This window comes from Puma concolor, chromosome C2 (genome assembly GCF_028749965.1).
Source record: "Puma concolor isolate L17-30 chromosome C2, mPumCon1.1.hap2, whole genome shotgun sequence".
Taxonomy (NCBI): Eukaryota; Metazoa; Chordata; class Mammalia; order Carnivora; family Felidae; genus Puma; species Puma concolor.
In genome coordinates, this window is record NC_141675.1 from 28,837,508 (window position 1) to 28,857,501 (window position 19,994).

Below are 19,994 nucleotides of genomic sequence, written 5' to 3' on the forward strand. Positions count from 1 at the left end.
AGCCTATGTTATCACAGTTCTGATTTAGAGGTTAAAGGAACTGCCTGGGATCCCTGCCCTCCTGCAGCTGGAAGAATTCCATGCATTTAACAAGTATTCATTGAGGACCTGCTATGCATGCTCCAAGCATTGTCCTACACAATAAGGATAGAGCAGTGAGCAAAACAGACAAAAACCTCTCTCTGCTAAAGCATGCTATTTAGTGGGGGAAGCAGGGACAATAAGCCAAATTAAAAAAAAAAAAAAGAAACATTATGTGGTGAAAGTTCTAAGAAGAAAACCCAACCAACCAGGGAAGGGGATAAGGAGTGTGTGTGTGTGTTGGAAGGGCTTAGAAATTTAGATGGGATGGGGTACCAAGGTGGCTCAGTCCGTTGCATCCGACTCTTGACTTCGGCTCAGGTCATGATCTCACAGTTCTTGAATTTGAGCCCTGTATCAGACTCTGTGCTGGCAGCATGGAGGCTGCTTGGGATTCTGTCTCCCTCTCTCTCTCTCTCTGCCCCTCCCCTGCTTGCTCTCTCCCTCTGTCAAAATAAATAAAAATAAACTTAAAAAAAAAAAAAAGAAATTTAGATGGGATGATCACAGAAGGAAAACGAAGAATGTCATGTTTTCAGGAAAAGAGCAAGCCTTGACAATGTGGGCTGGGGAAGTGCTTTCTAGGTAAATAGAGAAGCAAGTGCAAAGACCTTGAGGTAGAACCTTGGGCTTGAAGATGACCTCAAGTTCCTGAATTGGGCTACTCCCAGCCTGTGAGGCTGAGGCTGCTCAAGATTTCTGGGTGCTGGAAGCTGCCACTGAGGAGAAGGGGTGGGCAGGACAATGTGCTCCCAAAGGATGAAAGGAGGGGAATGGTGGGGTCAGAGTTCTGTGCATGGAGTTGGAGAGACTGTGGCCTTAATGACTTTTTCTACCTTGTGTAACTTGGTGTGTCATTTCAGAATTTGCATTCACTCTTGTCAACTTAAGGAATCTAGAGAGAATTTGGAGACGTAAGCAAGCTTCTATAGCAGATACCGCCTATGGCCAGAGGGCTGCCCTACTACATATACCCAGCGTCCTCCTTGATGAAGAGGGAATCTCAGAGTCTCACTGGAGGCACTATGCAGGAGCTAGGGTGGCTTTGATCCCTAACCAGGAGCACCTTATTTCCAATGTACCATCTAACTCTGGGCAGCACGTGGAGATGGGCAGTTGAGGTCCACACCTGTCTGTCTGTCCAAGTGGACTGGGCATATGTACCAAGGGACAGATAGCCTGCTAATAGTTGGGTTTTGATTTTTTTCTTATTGCATGCAAATAATCAATAAAACTAGAGTAGCCTAATTTCCCAGGAGTAGATGGAGAACTTTCCCTCCTACACCAGGAGGAAAGTTTTGAATGGGAGAAAACCCAGGAAGCCTCTTTTTCCACACTCTTTTCTCATGAGAGGACCCTATAATAAGAAACAAATATTTCTAACTTAAAAAAGTCAAGGATACTGGAGAAACAGCAGAAGGCCAATGAGCCTGGTGTGGGGTAAGGGAAAAAATGGTAGCAACTGAGGTCAGAGGTAAGGGCGTGGGGGGAAGAGGCATCTGCAGTCTCCATCTTCTCCCATTTAAAAAGTGAAACATGACTTTTCACCCAGGTGGTATCAGCCATCAGCCCAGTGGGTGAAAGGGTGCTTGCTGCTAAGGTACTGTCCTGAGAGAGAGGCAGAACTCTGGGATAATCACCCTTTATTTGGATAATCACCCTTTGTTTATTCAGGTAGTTTTGGTGAAGATAAGGTAGAGAAAAGTCCTTATTTCATGGAGCTTATCACAACCAGACACTTAGACTAGAATGTGTGTGGATTTTCTTCATGACAATGAGAAATACTGAAAAAAAGAGAAATAAAAATATTGTGGCAGGATCACAGACCCTAAATGCTCTTTGCCCTGAATTAAGTGAGGATACTTCCCAGAATCCTGTTTATCTGGAAACTTGGAAATTCTAGTGATCACCAGCAGTGGTTTTATTTTTCTTAGGACTCCCGACTTCCCTTTGAACTGAGAGTTGGTCACAGCACTCTGGCTGATTAGATTGGATTAGAAAGCAGGAAAACTTAAAAAGTTAAGTGTTTGCATTCCTTTGGATTGTCAAATACTCATCAAACATTATTTCATCGCCTGATTTGCCCAAACAGCTGTGCACCGCCCACTGCTGGGACACCGATGTCCTCTCCACCTACCCATAACCCATTCTGGGGCTGTGTTCGTGGGCCAGAGCTTAAATTTCTGCTCTGATCTGTTTGCAGATCTATAAATAAATGTTTTGCCCTATCATCAGTTGCAAATCAGGGATCATCCGTGCTCATTCATTCATTCATTCATTCATACTTTTGAGTACTTAATGGAGGCCAGGCATAGTTCTAGGGACTGAGGGGAACCCCAGTGTATAAAATAGGTGAAGTAAGTGACTATAGGAGGGGAAAACGGGTTACATGTGTGCGAGCATGTCATAAATAAGTAGACACGAAATAGGTGTTAGGTCCTGTGAGAAGAGAACGGCAGAGAGGTGGAGAATGACAAAGCAGGTGCTGCTAACTTGTTTGCTAGGGTGACTTTTGAATAGGCATCTGGAAATCTCAGGGTAGAACTTTTCAGGCAGAGAAAACATTAAGAACCAAGCGGCAGAGGTCTGGCATGTTGGAATAGCAGATAGGAGGCCAGGATGGAGGGAGGGAGCCTAGGGCATGAGTTCAAATGGTGTCAGGGGACGAGCTCAGATGAGTGCTTGTAGGTCATGGCAAGGACTCTAGATTTTATTCTAAGTGAGATGCAAAGCCACTGAAAAATTTTGAAAGGGTCATGCTGGCTGCTGTGAGAACAAACTAGAAGCCTAATCAGGAGGCTACCACAGTAATTCAGGCAAAAGAAATGGTGGAAAAAGACATGCAACAAACACTGGCCCAGAGCGCTAATAGGAAGGAGCCTGCTGATTGGTCTGCACCTCCTGTATTCTCCTTGCGGAGGGATCATCAAATGTCTGAGGAGAAGCCTGGTCAAGGATACCTGGCTTGATTGAAACAGGGCATTTGTTCATAGCAGACATTTTCTTTAAAATTTTTTTAATTTTTTTTTTTTTTTAACGTTTATTTATTTTTGAGACAGAGACAGCATGAACGGGGGAGGGTCAGAGAGAGGGAGACACAGAATCTGAAACAGGCTCAGGGCTCTGAGCTGTCAGCACAGAGCCCAACGCGGGGCTGGAACCCACGGACCTTGAGATCATGACCTGAGCTGAAGTCGGCTGCTCAACCGACTGAGCCACCCAGGCGCCCCCAAATTTTTTTTTTTTAATATTTATTTTTGAGGAAGAGAGACAGAGAGATAGTTAGTATGAGTGGGGGAGGGGCAGAGAGAGAGGGAGGCACAGAATCCAAAGCAGGATCCAGGCTCTGAGCTGTCAGCACAGAGCCAGATGTGGGGCTTGAACTCAAAAACTGTGAGATCATGATCTGAACCCAAGTTGGACGTTTGAGCCACCCAGGTGCCCCATAGCAGACATTTTCTTTTTTTTTTTTTCCAGACATTTTCTTAAATACATTTCACTTTATAATATCCTTTAAGACCTTTACTAATTTGAATACCTTCAGAAGCCTGGGTAAAAAAATGCCTGCCTTCTGAACTTCTCAGAAACTGTTGTAGCTTAATTCACGAAAGGACGAAAAACGTGGTGGTTTTGTTTTGGCTTTTTTGCAAGCCCTATCAACCTATTAAAATATCTACATGCCGCTGTGGACTTTGCTGTTTTCACCCACTTTAGTTCTCTTGGACAGAAAGTGAGTATGGAAAGAGCTGGGGTGATGCAGACTTCGGGGAAGCCTCCGTAAGTAATCGCAGTTTGATGAGGAAGTCTACTTGTCCACAACCTTTCTGCTGTATGTTTTGAGGGTAAAATATCAACCACCAAAGAGATCCTTAACTGGCCACTCCCCTGGACAAGCACTGCTACACCTTGCGTGACCACTTTTGTATGGAGCCTCCTGGGAACTTCCCTGGCAGGCTGTCCCCGAGGTCCCTCCTCCCCTCGGCTGACCACATGCAGATCTTGGAGAGGTCATGACGTCCGGCACTGCCTGGTGAGCGCTCCTCCTTCCCTGCCATGTGGTTATTATGGAGGGCAACTTCTCATTTCGAACACCGAACACCATGGCATGGCAAAGCTGGCTGACTGCCCCTGGGCATACGGCCACAAGGCAACTCCCAGGGACAGCCTGAGGACGTCCTAGAAATGGCTCTGAGTTTCCATGCTGAGTCACCATGGCTGAGGCAAAGTCTCCCTCGATCTTTTCATTCTTTGGAGACTGTAATTTTCCTTTTCAAAACAACCCTTACCATTCTTTATAATATTTTATCTAAATAAATGAATGGTAGGGGAGAGAAGTGAATATGGATCACATGGAGTGACTTGGCTTAGGGATGGTTGTGTTCATGACAGACATAAGTAAAAATAGATGAGCTAAGTCAACCACCAATTGAGACCATTTTCTTCAAAGGCATAGGAAAAAATTGTAAGTACCAGACATAAACCTTTTTTTTTTAAGTGTATTTATTTTGAGAGAGTGAGAGTGCACGTGTGCACATGGGGCGGACGGAGAATCCCAAGCAAGCTCTGTCCGCACTGTCAGCACAGAGCCCACCACAGGGCTCGATCTCACAAACCCTGAGATCATGACCTGAGCCCAAATCAAAAGTCAGATGCTTAACTGACTGAGCCACCCAGGCACCCCAATCCTGATTTCTTCTAAGTGACATTTAAAACTAGAAATAAGATTCGATAGCTTGGGTTATTTTATCTCCTTCACATGAGGATATCTTATAAAATATTGTGGTTCAGAATATCCAAGTGCTTCTACATGGCTTTAGTGATGGTCACGATGAATGCTCAGAAGGCAAGGATTGAAGTTAATCCCCTGCACAGAAAGAAAAACTGAGGTGTAGAGAGGTTAAGGCTCAAAGGCAAATGTTTAGGAGGCCCATGTGACACACAAGAATCAGAGCCAGGTCTTTGTTAAATGCCTGCTCCCCCCTCCAAGAAGGCATTTAAATAATCTCTGGACATCAATACATGTTTGTGATGTGTATGCTCATATAACAGAGTTTTAAAGTTTTTAGAAATAAAAATACTTTCATTTGAAAATTTAAACTTTTACCAATATTCCAGTGGCATCAAAAGGTAACAAGAAACAGGTGAAATTGATTTTAATAACATTTTACTTCAGTCACAGGCATACCTTAGAGATGTGGTGGGACTGGTTGCAGACCACAATAAAGTGAATGTGACAATAAAGCAAGTCAAAGGAATTTTCTGGTTTCCCAGGGCATGTACACTATACTCCATTAAGTATGCAATGGCATTGTCTAAAAATCAGAGGACACACCTTTATTAAAAATATTTTAGGGGGGCACCTGAGTGGCTCAGTCGGTGGAGCAAGTGACTCTTGATCTCAGGGATGTGAGTTCGAGCCTGACAATGGATGTAGGGATTACTGAAAAGCAAAATCTTTAAAAAAAATACTTAATTGCTAAAAAATGCTAACCATCATCTGAGCTTTCACCGAGTCACAATATTTTTGCTGGAGGAGATTCTTGCCTCTATGTTGGTGGCTGTTAACTGCTCGGGATGGGGATTGCTGAAGGTTGGGGTGGCTGGGAAATTCCTTAAAGTAAGACAACACAGTGAAATTTGCTGCATTTTTCTCATGAACTATTTCTCTGTAGTCTGTGATGCTATTTGGTAGCATTTTACCTGCGGAACTTCAGAATTGGAGTCAAATCTTTGAAATCCTGCTGCTGCTTTATCAACTAAGTTTATGTGGTATTTTAAGTCTTTTTTTTTTTTTTTTTTATCATTTCAAAAATCTTCCCCAGGAGTAGATTCCATCTCAAGAAACCACTTTCTTTGCTCATCCATAAGAAGTGAGTCCTCATCCATTCAAGTTTTATCGAGATTGCAGTTCAATATAATAATAATGAAAACATTTGTAATATTGTGAGAATTACCAAAATGTGGCAGAGACACAAAGTGAGCAAATGCTGTTGGAAAAATGGTGCCGACTGACTTGCTTGACCACAGGGCTGCCACAAATCCGCAATTTTAAGAAGTGTAAAAAGTGAAGCACGATAAAACAAGGTATGCCTTATATCTACATTTTATTTCAATATGTAATCACAACTTAAAAAGTATTAATGAGGGATTTTACCTTTTTTTTTCATAGTAAGTCTAAAATTTGGTATTTTACAGTGACTCTGTTTCCTACTTTGGATTCTAAATTTTCAACTAAAATACTTCCTCCGTGTTTAGATTTCATAAAATTTACATTTGAAAAAGTAAATTCACATACCCAAGTTATTATAGGCATACTTAAAAGTTTTCCAGTAACTAAGAATCAATAGTTAATTAAACTTTAAAAAACCTGAAGTTCCTCAGCGGCATAATTCAAGTGCTCAAGAGTTCCATGTGGCCAGTGGCCGCTATATTGGGCAACACTGATTTAAAAAGCTGCAAGAATGTTTGCTTAGGATTTGATATTAACAGAATGGCATTCAGAGCAGACGGTTTTTAATCTCTCAAAACTAACTTACTTTCTTGTAGCTTCACCTATCCACTGTTCTCATCAACAGAATTAAAAATTTTCTTAATTACATTTTCTTATAATATGCCATGTTTTCTAGTAAGGTTTAAACTGTATTCAGATTTTATGTATAAATGTTTTCTGTTGAATTATGAAGAGGCTTATCTGCATTAAATGACTCCTGCAGCTCTCTCCAGTGCAAACACTGTAATACTAAAAGTGTTAACCAATCCCTAAACCCAGTGTTAAAAACGACACCAATATGTTTTTTACAGAACAGTGACTCCTTGGATATTTATTTAAATGGAACAATTTCTGAGAATCCAAAGGTGAAAATATTTTTATGCCTATGCAGTTTACTTCATTATCTCTTTACAAGCTGAATGTTTTAAAAATAAATGCTGAATGCTTAGGTGATAGACTGAATGATGGCAGCTATACAATTTCTTATTTAACTTAAACCTGTGTGACCCTTAAAATGATAAGACCCACTGATCAAAACAGATGCTCAAATCTTTACTGAAAACGAGCAATTAATCCTGTGCTCAAACTGGTGCAAAAACAGAATGAGGTGCAAATGCTGGAGCTCGAGAAGTCTGTCTGGAGGTGAGATGCCGCTGCCTCCTACACCTTGGACCTCAGGTCTCTGGCCTGGTCCCGCAGCTCCAGTGCCGCGATCGCGGAGAGGTGGACTTCATCGGGCCCATCTGCTATGCGCAGAGCTCGTGTTAGGGCATACCTGGAAAAACAAAAAGCGCAGGGATGGCAGGAGTTATCAAAGAGAAACCTGCTACTTTTTTTTTTTTTTTTTTTTCAACGTTTATTTATTTTTGGGACAGAGAGAGACAGAGCATGAACGGGGGAGGGGCAGAGAGAGAGGGAGACACAGAATCGGAAACAGGCTCCAGGCTCTGAGCCATCAGCCCAGAGCCCGACGCGGGGCTCGAACTCACGGACCGCGAGATCGTGACCTGGCTGAAGTCGGACGCTTAACCGACTGCGCCACCCAGGCGCCCCGAAACCTGCTACTTTAATGTCAGTCACTCTGATTCTAAGCCAGGACTATTCATTTTTGAAATCTTGCCAAGATGGTGATGAGAAAAAGCACAAAGAAAATCAAGGAAAGTAAGCCCAAGGGCCTGGAAATGCCATTTAAAGTTCTCGCCCTGGGAAGAGGAATCTTAAGTGGCCCAGTGCAATGGGCTTAATCTCAGTCTTGGTTTGCTTTAGGGTTCTAGAAGTTGCTAGACCTAAGAGATACCTCAGGTAAGCCACAGACAGTGAAGTTAAATATGTACCACTTCTATATGTAGTACTATATATTTAGTTCTTTCTTATGGTTAAAGATTTCTGGGAAAAACTGGTGGGGCACCAGATTCTCCAGTGTGCGAGAGAAGGTGGCACGGGGCTGCGAGGTGACAGGCAATGGAGAGTGTTCCTCGGCTCCCAGCCACCAGAATCTGGACCTGAGATGGTCGCTGGCCTGAGGCATCCCTGCGGACGTGGCAAACAGACCTAAGGACATACTTACGCCCAGCTCTGGGCTCCCTTTGCCATCTGTGATCCTGTGTGATCCTACTGGTTTCAGGGTGAACCCCTATGCCATTTCCTCGCTAGTCCACGAGCCCCAATGTGCCCAGTGAAATAATTGTGATCCTAAGAGCAACCATTTATTGCACCTATATTACCTCATTTAGCTTTGAACTATACTTTTAGTGTCTGTATTTTCTTCTTAAACAGTGTCGAGGCAGCTATAGATTTCTAGTCCCATTCCAAGCCTGTCAGATGAAGACAATTACTAAGTGACATCTACTCACATGGTAGCCAGAGGGTAGTCCTGGGAAACACCTGCGCCTCCACACACTTGGATCGCCCGGTCAATAATTTTGCAGACGGCCCGAGGGGCAGCCACTTTAATCATTGCAATCTGCATAAGCAAGATATAAGAAGGTTTCTCTCTTCGACAATACACAATGTGGCAGAATTTTATATAATCTGTATTTTCTTTGTGAAATGAGACAAGGGAACTTTCCCACATTAATTCATCACTGAAACAGGATCTTTGTTGGCATCCATCAAAGAGATCCATTGTAATGCCACTAATGGCCATATTGCAATCAATACATTCTGGAATGAGAGATCTTTTCCAAATCATATTTTATTATTTATAACTTGTTTCCAAAAGGATTTAAGGCAGCTGATAAATCACATTCATCACCTTAGGGATCATAAAAAAGAATTCAAGGGGCACCTGCTTGGCTTAGAGCATGCAACTCTAAATCTCAGGGTTGTGAGTTCAAGCCCCATGTTGGGTGTGGAGCCTACTTAAAAAAAAAAAAAAGTTAAAAAAAAAAAGAATTCAAGAGCCTTCACTAATGAGTTCTCTTTTACCAATTTTACTGGCTTTTAGAATTAAACAATCACGTTCTTACTCCATGTAAGCCAGAAACATAAAGCAGGGAATGAAAGGAGTCTCTTATGAAACATTCACTATGTGGTAGCAAAGTGCTACACATTCTATGTCATCTTTGCCACTCTTCACTAAACCCTAGGCCACAGGCAAAAAGATCAGATACTTTGCCCAAGGCCACATGGCTAGCAGAAAGTTACATACCGCGTACAATTCCAAGTCTGTATAGTCTAGCATTTCCCTCTTCCTTGTTGCATCACAAGAATACTGAAGATATTCTGCACCCTGAAAATCATTCCCTAAAACAGGCAAGTGAAAGGAAAACTAGCAAGTGACCTGTATCTGTAATCTTGAAAACCAAAATCACATGGAAACCTCCAATATTCTGAGTGCCATCAGGGTACCACGAAACCTGAAATGCCCAGTGGGTGAAAGAAACTGAAGAAGCCTTGGCAGATGGTGGTCCAAAGGGCCTCACCTCCTTCTTAGCACCAGTGCTGCCTACAGTGTCAATGCTGTGGGCAGCTTTCAGGGTCAACAAACGTATCTTCTCAATGGCAATGCGGCTTTTAGCAATCCAGTGAGCCACAACCTCCTGCAGCGGGGAGCAAAGGGCAACAAAAAGGAGGAGTGGATAAGTTGTGAGTCCACATCCAATAGAACTTTGTAGTTTGGTAAAATACTCCAGGCTATTGACTGTTCCCAAGCCTTACTCTCTTTTTATTTTACTTAATTTGGATGTAAATTTTAAAAAAAATTAAAAATAAGCATATAGTACAACGATTTCAGGAGTAGATTCCTTAATGCCTTTTACCCACTTAGCCCATCCCCTCCCACAACCTGTTTGTTCTTCATATTTAAGAGTCTCTTAGGTTTTGTCCCCTTCCCTGTTTTTATATTTTTGTTTCCCTTCCATTATTTTTTAATGGAAGAGTTGACTTACTTGATATATACCAGGCAACCACATACTTGTGGAATGCTACAATTAACATTGTTAGATTTTAGAAAGAAATTTTATTTGCTCAGAAAAATAATTTATTTTGGATATCTTGATGTCTAAAGTCAACATGGCTGAATTGAGCAACCATCTTATTGCCAAAACACTCCTCACTGGCCCTCCTGAATGCTAATCTCATAATCTCATTGAAACTTGGATAATGTCTGATGGTGGACCAGATTATAATCGAGATAATTCCCAGGACAATTTCAATGTGGGGAAGGTGCAATAATAGTCCTTGGTTGTGTTGTTATTTAGTAACAATGACCTTTACCTTTGGTGAACAGTTCTATCAGTTGTACCCCACCTATAGATTGGTGTAGCCACAATCAAGATCTAGAACAATTCCATCTCCCCTTAAAGCCGATGCCCTTCTTTAGTCACACCCTCCCCAACCCCTAAACTCTCACAACCACTGATCAATTCTCAGTTATTATAGTTTTGGCTTTTTCAGAATGTCATACAAATGGAATCATGTAGCATGTATTCTTTAGAGACTGGCTACTTTCATTCTACATACTGCTTTTGAGTGTCATTGACCAAGTTCTGTGTACCAACTGTTCATTCCTTTTTATGAATGAGTAGTATTCCATTGCAGGGATGTACCAGTTTGTTTAACCATTCACCTGCTGACGGATATTTGGGTGGTTTCTAGTTTTTGGTGATTATGAGCAGAGCTTCTATAACCATGTGCATACAGGTTTTTGCATTTTTTAAAGCAGATGTAGAGAATGGAATTATTAGATCATCTGGTAAATGCTTATAGGAAGCTGTCAGTTTTCCAGACCAGCTGTACCATTTTGCATTCCCACCAACAGTTAATAGTTCCAACTGCTCTCAAAACCATCAGCACTTGTTTTTTGTTTTTTTTTTTTAACATTAGTCATTTTAACAGTGAGCAGAGCTCTTACATGGTAGTTTAAGTTTGCATTTCTCTAGGACTAATAATGTGGATCACCTCTTGATGTGCTTATTTGCCATCTATATATCTGCTTTGATGGCATGTCCATGTCATTTGCCCACTTCTAACATTGGATTGTTTTCTTACTGCTGTTTATTCTTTATTAAGTTCTTTATTAAGGATACAAGTCAGTTGTCAGATGGGCAGTTTGCAAATATCTTCTCCCAGTCTGTAGCATTTTCATTTTCTTAATAGTAACTTTTCAAAGGACAAATGTGATTAATTTAAATGATGTCCAATTTGTCAATTTTTTTCTCTTATGGTTGCTCTTTTGGTGCATGTCTAAAAACATTTTGCCTAATCCCAGGACACAAAGGTTTTTTTTTTTAAATAGAAGTGTTCTAGTTTTAACTTTTACATTTAGATCGATAGTATATTTAGAGTTAAATTTTATGTGAGGTATGAGCTTTAGGACAAGGTTCATTTTTTTTTTTTTTTTTGCCTATAAATGTTCAACCTTTCCAATACCATTTACTGTAAAGGTTAACCTTTCCCTATGAACTACCTTTGCACCTATATAAAAAATCATTTGACCCATATTTTTATGAGATTATTTCTGAACTCAGTTCTGTTCCAAAGATCTATGTGTCTTTCCCCCTGCTAATACCACACAGTCATGGTTGTTGTAGTTTACAGTAAGTTTTTAGATCAGGTAGTGACCGTATTCCTCCAACTTTCTTCTTCTTTTTCAAATTGTTTTGGTTAGTTTCTTTGCATTTTGTATAATTTTTAGGACCAGTTGCTGATATCTACAAAAAAAGTCCTGCTGGGATTCAGATTAGGATTACATTAAATCTATAGATCAATTTGAAGACAGCTGACGTCTGTACTATTAGTTTAACAGTGCATGGACATAGTATTTCTCTATATTTAGGTTTCCTTTGATTTCTTTTATCAATTTTATAATTTTTAGCATTTGGATACTATATATGTTTTGTTAGATCTGTGTTTTAAAAGTCTATTGTAAATAGTATTTTTTGAATTTCAGTTTCTAGTTGTTCATTCCAGTTGTTCAAAAAATGGATTTTATGTGTTGATCTTATATCTCATGACTTTGCTCAACACAGTTCTAAGAAGGTTGTTTTGTTTGGTAGATCCTCGGGATTTTCTAATAATCATGTTGTTTGTGAATATGGGCAGTTTTACCTCTTTGTTTCCCTTAACTATATGCTTTTTTTTTTTTTGGACTCACTGCATTGGCTAGGACTTCCTCTATGATGATAAATATGAGTAGTGAGAGTAAACATCCTTGCTTTGTTCCCAATCTTGGGGGAAAAGCATTTAGTCTTCCATCATTAATTTTTCAGATGCTCTGCACTGGGCTGAATAAATTCCTTTCTATTCCTAGTTTGCTGAGAGTTTACATCATGAATACATACTGAATTTTGTCAAGTGCTTTTCTGGATCAGTTGACATGATTATGTGCTTTTTATTTTTCAGGCTAACATGGCAGATTACAATAATTTTTTTCTTAGGAATTACTGAGTATGAATCAGCCTTGCATTCCTGGGATAAACCTTACTTGGTTGTGGTATACTATTCTTTTTATATATTGCTGGACTTTATTTCCTAATAGGTTTTTGCATCTATATTAGTCTAGTTTGTTCTTATCTGGTTTTGGATTAGGGCAATTCTGGGCTCAAAATGAGTTGGCAAGTGTCCTCTGCTTCTACTTTCTGGAAAAGACCGCAGAGAATTGGTGTTATTTCTTCTTTACCTGTTTAGTAGCATTTACCAGTGATACCATCTGGGCCTGATGATTTCTTATTTCAGCAGAGTTTAAACTATGAATTCAACTGCTTTACTAGTTGCAGAATACTATGGTTATCTATCTCACCTTCAGTGAGTTTCAGTAGTTTATGGCTTTTGAGAACTCAGTCAAGTTGTTTATGTGCTCTGCACACATGCCTCAGTGTGTGGGTACACTCAGAAACACTACAGATAAATCAAAATGGAATTCTAAAAATGGTAACTTAATCTAAAGGAATCAGGAAAAAGAAAACAGAAATGAAAAACAGAACAAACACAAAACAAAAAAATTAAATGGCAGACTTAAGACAGACTGATAGAGTGGATTGAAAAACATGACCCACCTAAATGCCATCTAGAAGAAATTCACTTCAAATATAATGATATAAGCAAGATGAAAGCAAAAATAAGAATAAAAAATATATAGTATAGAAACAATCAAATGAAAGTAGAAACAGCTATATTAATATCATATAAAGCAGACTCTGAACAAAGAAAATCACCAAAGACGTAGAGGGTTATTATACAATGATAAAAGGGCAAATTGTAAATGTATATGCATCAAACAGTGGAGCTGCTGAATATGTATATATAAAACAAAAACCTGATAGAAACCAAAGGAGCAGTAAACCAATCCACAATCCTTGTTGGAGACTTTAACACCCCTCTCTCAACTACTGAGAACAACTAGACAGAAAATCCGCAAGAATATACAGCAATTTAACAACACTACCAAGCAATGTTCCACCCAACAACAGAGTACACATTCTTTTCAAGTGTCCTCAAACATATAATAAGATAAACCATATCCTGAGCCATAAAACAAATCTCAACAAATCTGAAAGAAATGGAATAATACAGACTTTGTTTATAACCACAATGGGATCAAACTAGAAATTAAGAACAGAGGAACAGGAAAATCTCCAAACGCTGGAAACTAAGTAACGTACCTTTAAATAATTCATGTGTTAAAGAAGAGTCTCAAAGGAAATTGAAAAAGACACTGAGCTGAATTGACATGAAAACACAATATATCACAATCTGTAGGACACAGGTAAAGCAGCACTGAGGGAAATTTATAGCACTAAAAACATACATTAGAAAAGAGGAAAAGTCTCAAATTAATAATCCATGCTACGGCCTCAAGAACCAAAATAAAAGAGCAAAATAAATCCAAAGAAAGCAAAAGAAAGTATATAATAAAGAGCAGAAATCAGTAAAATTGAAAAAAAAGAGAAAATCAATAAAACAAAGATCCTGTTAATGTTAAACCCTAATATAACAATTATATTGGATAGTTTTATGTATTAATAATATATTTTATATTCTTTGAAAAGATCATTAAGAGCAACAGGTCTCTAACAAGACTGACAAAGGAAAAAGTAGGCACAAATTACCAATGTCAGGAATGAAACGGGGGATATGTCACTAAAGACCCTGCAGACATCAATAGGGTAACAAGAGAATATTATGAACGTCTCTAAACAACAAACTTGACAGCTTAGATAAAATGGACCGCTTCTTCAAAAAACACAACCACCCACAATTCATTCAATATAAAACAGATAAGTTGAATAGCCCTATAACTATTAAGGAAATCAATCTTCAAAAAAGCTACCTCCCGGACCCAAATCTCCAGGCCCAATGGGTTCATTAGAGAACTCTTACCAAATGTTTAAAGATGAATTAACACCAATCGAGACAATCTCTTCCAAAAAGTAAAAGAGATGGGAAAACTTCCCACATCACTTTGTAAACACAGTATTATCCTAATATCAAAATCAGATAAAGACAGGGGCGCCTGGGTGGCGCAGTCGGTTAAGCGTCCGACTTCAGCCAGGTCACGATCTCGCGGTCCGTGAGTTCGAGCCCCGCGTCAGGCTCTGGGCTGATGGCTCGGAGCCTGGAGCCTGTTTCCGATTCTGTGTCTCCCTCTCTCTCTGCCCCTCCCCCGTTCATGCTCTGTCTCTCTCTGTCCCAAAAATAAATAAAAAAAACGTTGAAAAAAAAATTAAAAAAAAAAAATCAGATAAAGACAGTACAAAAACAAAACAAAAAACTACTGACCAATATCCCTCATGACTCCACATTCAGAAATCCTTAACAAAACATTAGCAAGTAGAATTCAGCAATATATAAAAAAGAATTATACACCATGACAAAGTTGGGATTATTTCAAGGATGCAAAGCTGGTTCAGTATTTGAAAATCAATTAAAGCACTCTACCATCTTAAAAAGGCTAAAGCAGAAAAATCACATGATCATATAAATCAATGCAGAAAAATCATTTCACAAAATTCCATTCATTCATGATAAAAGATAAAAGTCCTCAGAAAACTAATTACAGAGGGGAACTCAATGAAGAATATCTAAAAAAAAAAAACCTATGGCTTGGAGCGCCTGGGTGGCTCAGTTGGTAAGCATCCCACTTTGGCTCAGGTCATGACGCGGTCCGTGGGTTAGAGCCCCAAGTCGGGCTCTGTGCTGCCAGCTCGGAGCCTGGAGCCTGCTTCGGATTCTGTGTCTCCCTCTCTCTCTGACCCTCCCCTACTCGTGCTCTGTCTCTCTCTCTGTCAAAAATAAACATTAAAAAAACCTATAGCTAACATTATTACTTAATGTTTCCCTAAGATTGAGAACAAGGCAAGGATATACACTCTCTCCTTTCTTATTCAATAAAATGTTAGAGGTTCTAGCCAGTGATATGAAGCCAGAAAAGGAAATAAAATATATACGTATCTGAAAGGAAGAATTAAAACTTTCTCGTACTTGGAGATGACACCATGGTCTACAAAAAAACAAACAAAAAACCCACCCAATCTACAAAACTAATAAGTGAGTTTGGAAAGGTCACTGAATTTTAAGATAAACATACACAAATCAATTATATTTATATATACCATTAATGCACACATGGACACCAAAATTAAAAGCACAATATCATTTATAATCACTCAAAAAACTAAAATACTTAGATGTAAATATAACAAAATGTATAGGATTTGTATGCTAAAAGCTACACATAGATGATAGCAAGAATCAAAGGAAAGCTAAATAAAGTGGAGAGACATACTGTGTTCACAGATTAGAAGACACAACATAATAAAGATGTCATTTCTTCCTAAACTGATATATAGGTTTAACACAATTCCTATCAAAATCTCAGGAGGATTTTTTGAAGCCATAGACAAGATTATTCTAAGTTCATATGGAAAGGCAAAGGAACTAGAATTTTGAAGAGAATAAAGTGAGATGAATTAGCCATCCTGATTTTAAGATTAATTATGTAACTATGGTAATCAAGACTGCATGGTATTGGCAGAGGGGCAGACATAGATAAAAGAATACACCAGAGAACCAGAAATAGACCCACACAAATATGCCTAATTTTTGAGAATGATGTAAAACAATTCCATTAAGGAAAGCTAGCCTTTTCAACAAATGGCGCTGAGCACGTGGACATCCATAGGCAAAGAAATAAACCTTGACCTAATTCTCATATACCTTATACAAAAATTAACTCAAAATAGATTGCAGACTCATAGAAAAAAATTATAGAAGAAAATCGTCAGGATCTAGGGCGAGGCAAAGTGTTCCTAGACTTGAGACTAAAAACACGATCCATAAAAGGAAAACTGACAAATTAGAGCTCATCAGAATGAAACAATTTTGGTCTGTGAAAGACCCTGTTAAGGGGATGAAAAGATGAAAAGATAAGCTACAGAGACAGAGAAAATATTTGCAAGTCAATATTTAGCGATGGAATTAGCTAGAAAATATGAAGAACTCTCCAAATTCAGCAATTAAAAAGCAAAACACACACACACAAAATCCAGGAAGAGCATGAGCATAAGACATGAATCAACGAGGATATAAGATGGAAAATAGTCACATGAAAGATGTTCAAACATGACTAGCCATTAGGAAAATATAAATTAAAACCACAATGAGTTATTACTATAAACCTATTGGATGGCTAAAAGAAAATTAAAAACAAAACAGTGACAACACCATATGCTGGTGGGGATGTGGAAAAACTGGATCATTACTACACAGCTGGTGAAAATGAAAAACAGTATAGTCACTCTGGAAAAGAGTTTGCTGGTTTCTTTAAAAACGAAACATGCTACTACCACATGACCCAGCATTCTTGGGAATTAATCCCAGAGAAAGAAAAGACTTATGTTCACACAAACACCTGTACATGAATGTTTATAGCTGCTTTAATTGTATCAGCCACAGACGGGAAACAACCCAGATGTGCCTCATCAGGTAAACAGCTAAACTGTGAGAATCCATACCAAAGAATACTACCCAGACATAAAAAGGAACCAACTATTGGGGCGCCTGGGTGGCTCAGTCGGTTGAGCGTCCGACTTCGGCTCAGGTCGTGATCTCACAATCCGTGAGTTCGAGCCCCACGTCGGGCTCTGTGCTGACAGCTCAGAGCCTGGAGCCTGATTCAGATTCTGTGTCTCCCTCTCTCTCTGAACCTCCCACATTCATGCTCTCTCTCTGTGTCTCAAAAATCAATAAAGGTTAAAAAAATTAAAAAAAAAAAAAAAAAGGAACCAACTATTGATACACATAACCTGGATGAATCTCCAAGAATTATGCAGAGTGAAAAAAAACCAACCCCAAAAGTTTATATACTATATGATTCCATTCTTGAAATGATAGAATTATAAAAATGAATAAGAGATTAAAGGTTGTCAGGGGTTAATGAGGAGGTGAGGATAAGAAATGAGGAAGTGGGTATGGCCATGAAAGGACAAGATGAGGGATCCTTATGGCAATGTAAATTTTTTTTTAAGTTATTTACAGAGAGCGCGCACAGAGGGGCAGAGAGAGAATCCCAAGAAGGATCCACACTGTCAGTACAGAGCTTGATGTGGGGCTTGAACTCATGAACTGTGAGATCATGACCAGAGCCAAGATCAAGAGCTGGATTCTCAACCGACTAAGCCACGCAGGCGCCCCAATGATGGAAATGTTCTAGATCTGGACTATATCAATGACAATATCCTGGTTCTGACTTTGTAGTCTAGTTTGGCAAGATGTTACCATTGGGGGAAACTTAGGAAAGGGAATAAGGGATCTCTCTGTATTATTTCTTACATCTGTATGTGAATCTATGATGACCTCAAAATAAAAATTTTAATTAAAAAAAGTTGGTACTTGTTTCTTAATTGTCTTAGTAAGTTTTCTCCATTGGTAAAAACTACGAAGAGAAGTGGGAGGTAAGTGGAGAATAGGGGGACCAAAACTTATCATAAATCCCACAAGCAAGCAAACATTGAGAATTCAGCACTGAAACTCAGTAGACAATAACAAATGCTTCTGGTTAACCGTATGGGTTTTTGTTGTTGTTCCCAATCCTAGTCATAGAACTGCTGTTTACAGTAGAGAACCATATTTGTCAAGTTTGACCAGCAGCCAATTACAGTACAATTATTTGAGCCACGTTAACCTTCCACAGTCATTTTTATGCTTGGTTATGTTTGTGCTAGTACATTTCTTAAACAGTGGCTATTTGATCAGTTTCCCTAAAACAGAGATGTTCAATATGGTAGCTGCTATTAACCACATGTGGCTATGAGCATTTGAAATATGCCTAGTCTGAATTGAGATGCATTACAAGTGTGAAATCTAAAACCAATTTAGAAAAATGGGTATTTTTTTAAAAAGAAAGTAAAATATCTTATTAATAATACTTTTATATTTCATGTTGAAATGATAACATTTTGGATATAGTGAGTTAAGATATATTACAAATATCAGTTTCTTCTGTTTCTTTTTACTTTTAAAAAATGTAGTTGATAGAAAATTTTAAATTACATTTGTGTGTCACCAGTATATTTCTATCGGATGACTCCCTAGAGGTTGAAACCAGGCTATGCATTAACAATTTCAAACAAGGCCCAGTGGTAAGTAAGCATATTTTTGATGGCTGTAAAGCTGGGTGATTATAACTTCATGAACAGACTACAAATACATTTATTTCTTAGCTTTGGAATAAAGGAAAGTGTTCTCAGCTGGGTCTCTATAGACCCTAGATTTGCTTAAAAGCATTAAGTGGATAGAAACTGAGTGCTCTAAGGAGTTGTCAGATTTATTTACTAAAACAGAATTTTGATACAGAACTTTTTGCTTTAGTGCCTGGAATAATTTAGAAGGCAGCTGGAAAGAATCTCCAAATTCATGGAAATGGAATGTTACTTTCATAAATTGAAAAAAAATCTGGCTCAGATTTTTGTTTATGATATGCCTCCACATCTCTTTTGCTTCTGCCAGATTATTTTCTTTGTGCCAAGTGCAAGAAGTTTCCAGTGAAGGGAGGCATATTTTTGAAAAGCGGGGGCTTGTTCTGCTTGATACATTAACTTACAAAAAGCAGGAGGGAAATCTCCCTCTGATACAGTGTTAAAAACATCTCTCATGAAACTTAAGCAGAGTGCTTTTATGTGTTTAAGAGGTCTGTGGGGCAACCTCTCTGTGCCCGCCCTTCATCCTGCTCCGGGGTTTGGGTGGCAATCTTGAAAAGAGAAAAGTGTATGTAGGAAGTGATATTGATGCCATGAGCAACTCTTTAGCTCATACACAGAGCAGCACGGAGTTGTATCCACAACCCCAAAAGTTCATACCTTACTTTCTCCTACAGTGTCCATCCAACAGCTGAACCCTTGCCCTCACCATATATTAAAAGGGTTCCCCACAGATTACTCCCAGGTGTGCACCATAAGATTGGCTGTATTTTCCCATAAAACTGTGTTACAACTAAATTACAGATATGCTGAATAATATCACAAAAAGCAAACATAGCCTACAGGAATTTAAAATAAAAAATATACTACGAAATTTTAAAAGATGCTCACAAATGTACTTGACAAGGGGACCAAAGTACTAAAACACACGTGTCCAGCAAACACAAACACAATTCTACCACCCCACTAAACCGTTAGCATCCTAAGTACTGAATATGTAAAAAATAATTTTTCTTGCCTTAAAAGTTACAAGGGTTTTTGGGAGATGACTTGAATATCCCACTTCTCTTATAAAGTTTTCCAAGGAAGTTGGAATGACAGCTTCTTTTCCCTCTTGATAAATATTCTCTAATTCTGACTATACTGCTCACATGTAACTATATTGTTTACTCTGCTTTGTAAACAACAGACTTAGCAGTACATAATTTATAGTTGGGAATTCAAAACATCATGAACATCCCACCAAATACTGATCCCATTTCTACTTGCAGTTTTCCAGTGACAGG

General features: G+C 38.9%; 1 protein-coding gene across 2 annotated transcripts in view; it reads right to left on the reverse strand.

Annotated features, from left to right (window-relative positions):
* Positions 1-7,102: 7,102 nt before the first annotated feature.
* The window catches only part of ACAD11 (acyl-CoA dehydrogenase family member 11), a 91,036-nt gene continuing 78,144 nt past the window's right edge, over positions 7,103-19,994 (reverse strand). For both annotated transcript variants that reach the window (XM_025913201.2, XM_086674298.1), the window contains exons 18-20: positions 9,496-9,612; positions 8,425-8,534; positions 7,103-7,346 (exon numbers count right to left, since the gene is read on the reverse strand). In XM_025913201.2, the coding sequence (XP_025768986.1) occupies positions 7,232-7,346; positions 8,425-8,534; positions 9,496-9,612 (342 nt within the window). In that variant the 3' untranslated portion in view covers positions 7,103-7,231. The remainder of the gene's footprint in view (positions 7,347-8,424; positions 8,535-9,495; positions 9,613-19,994) is intronic.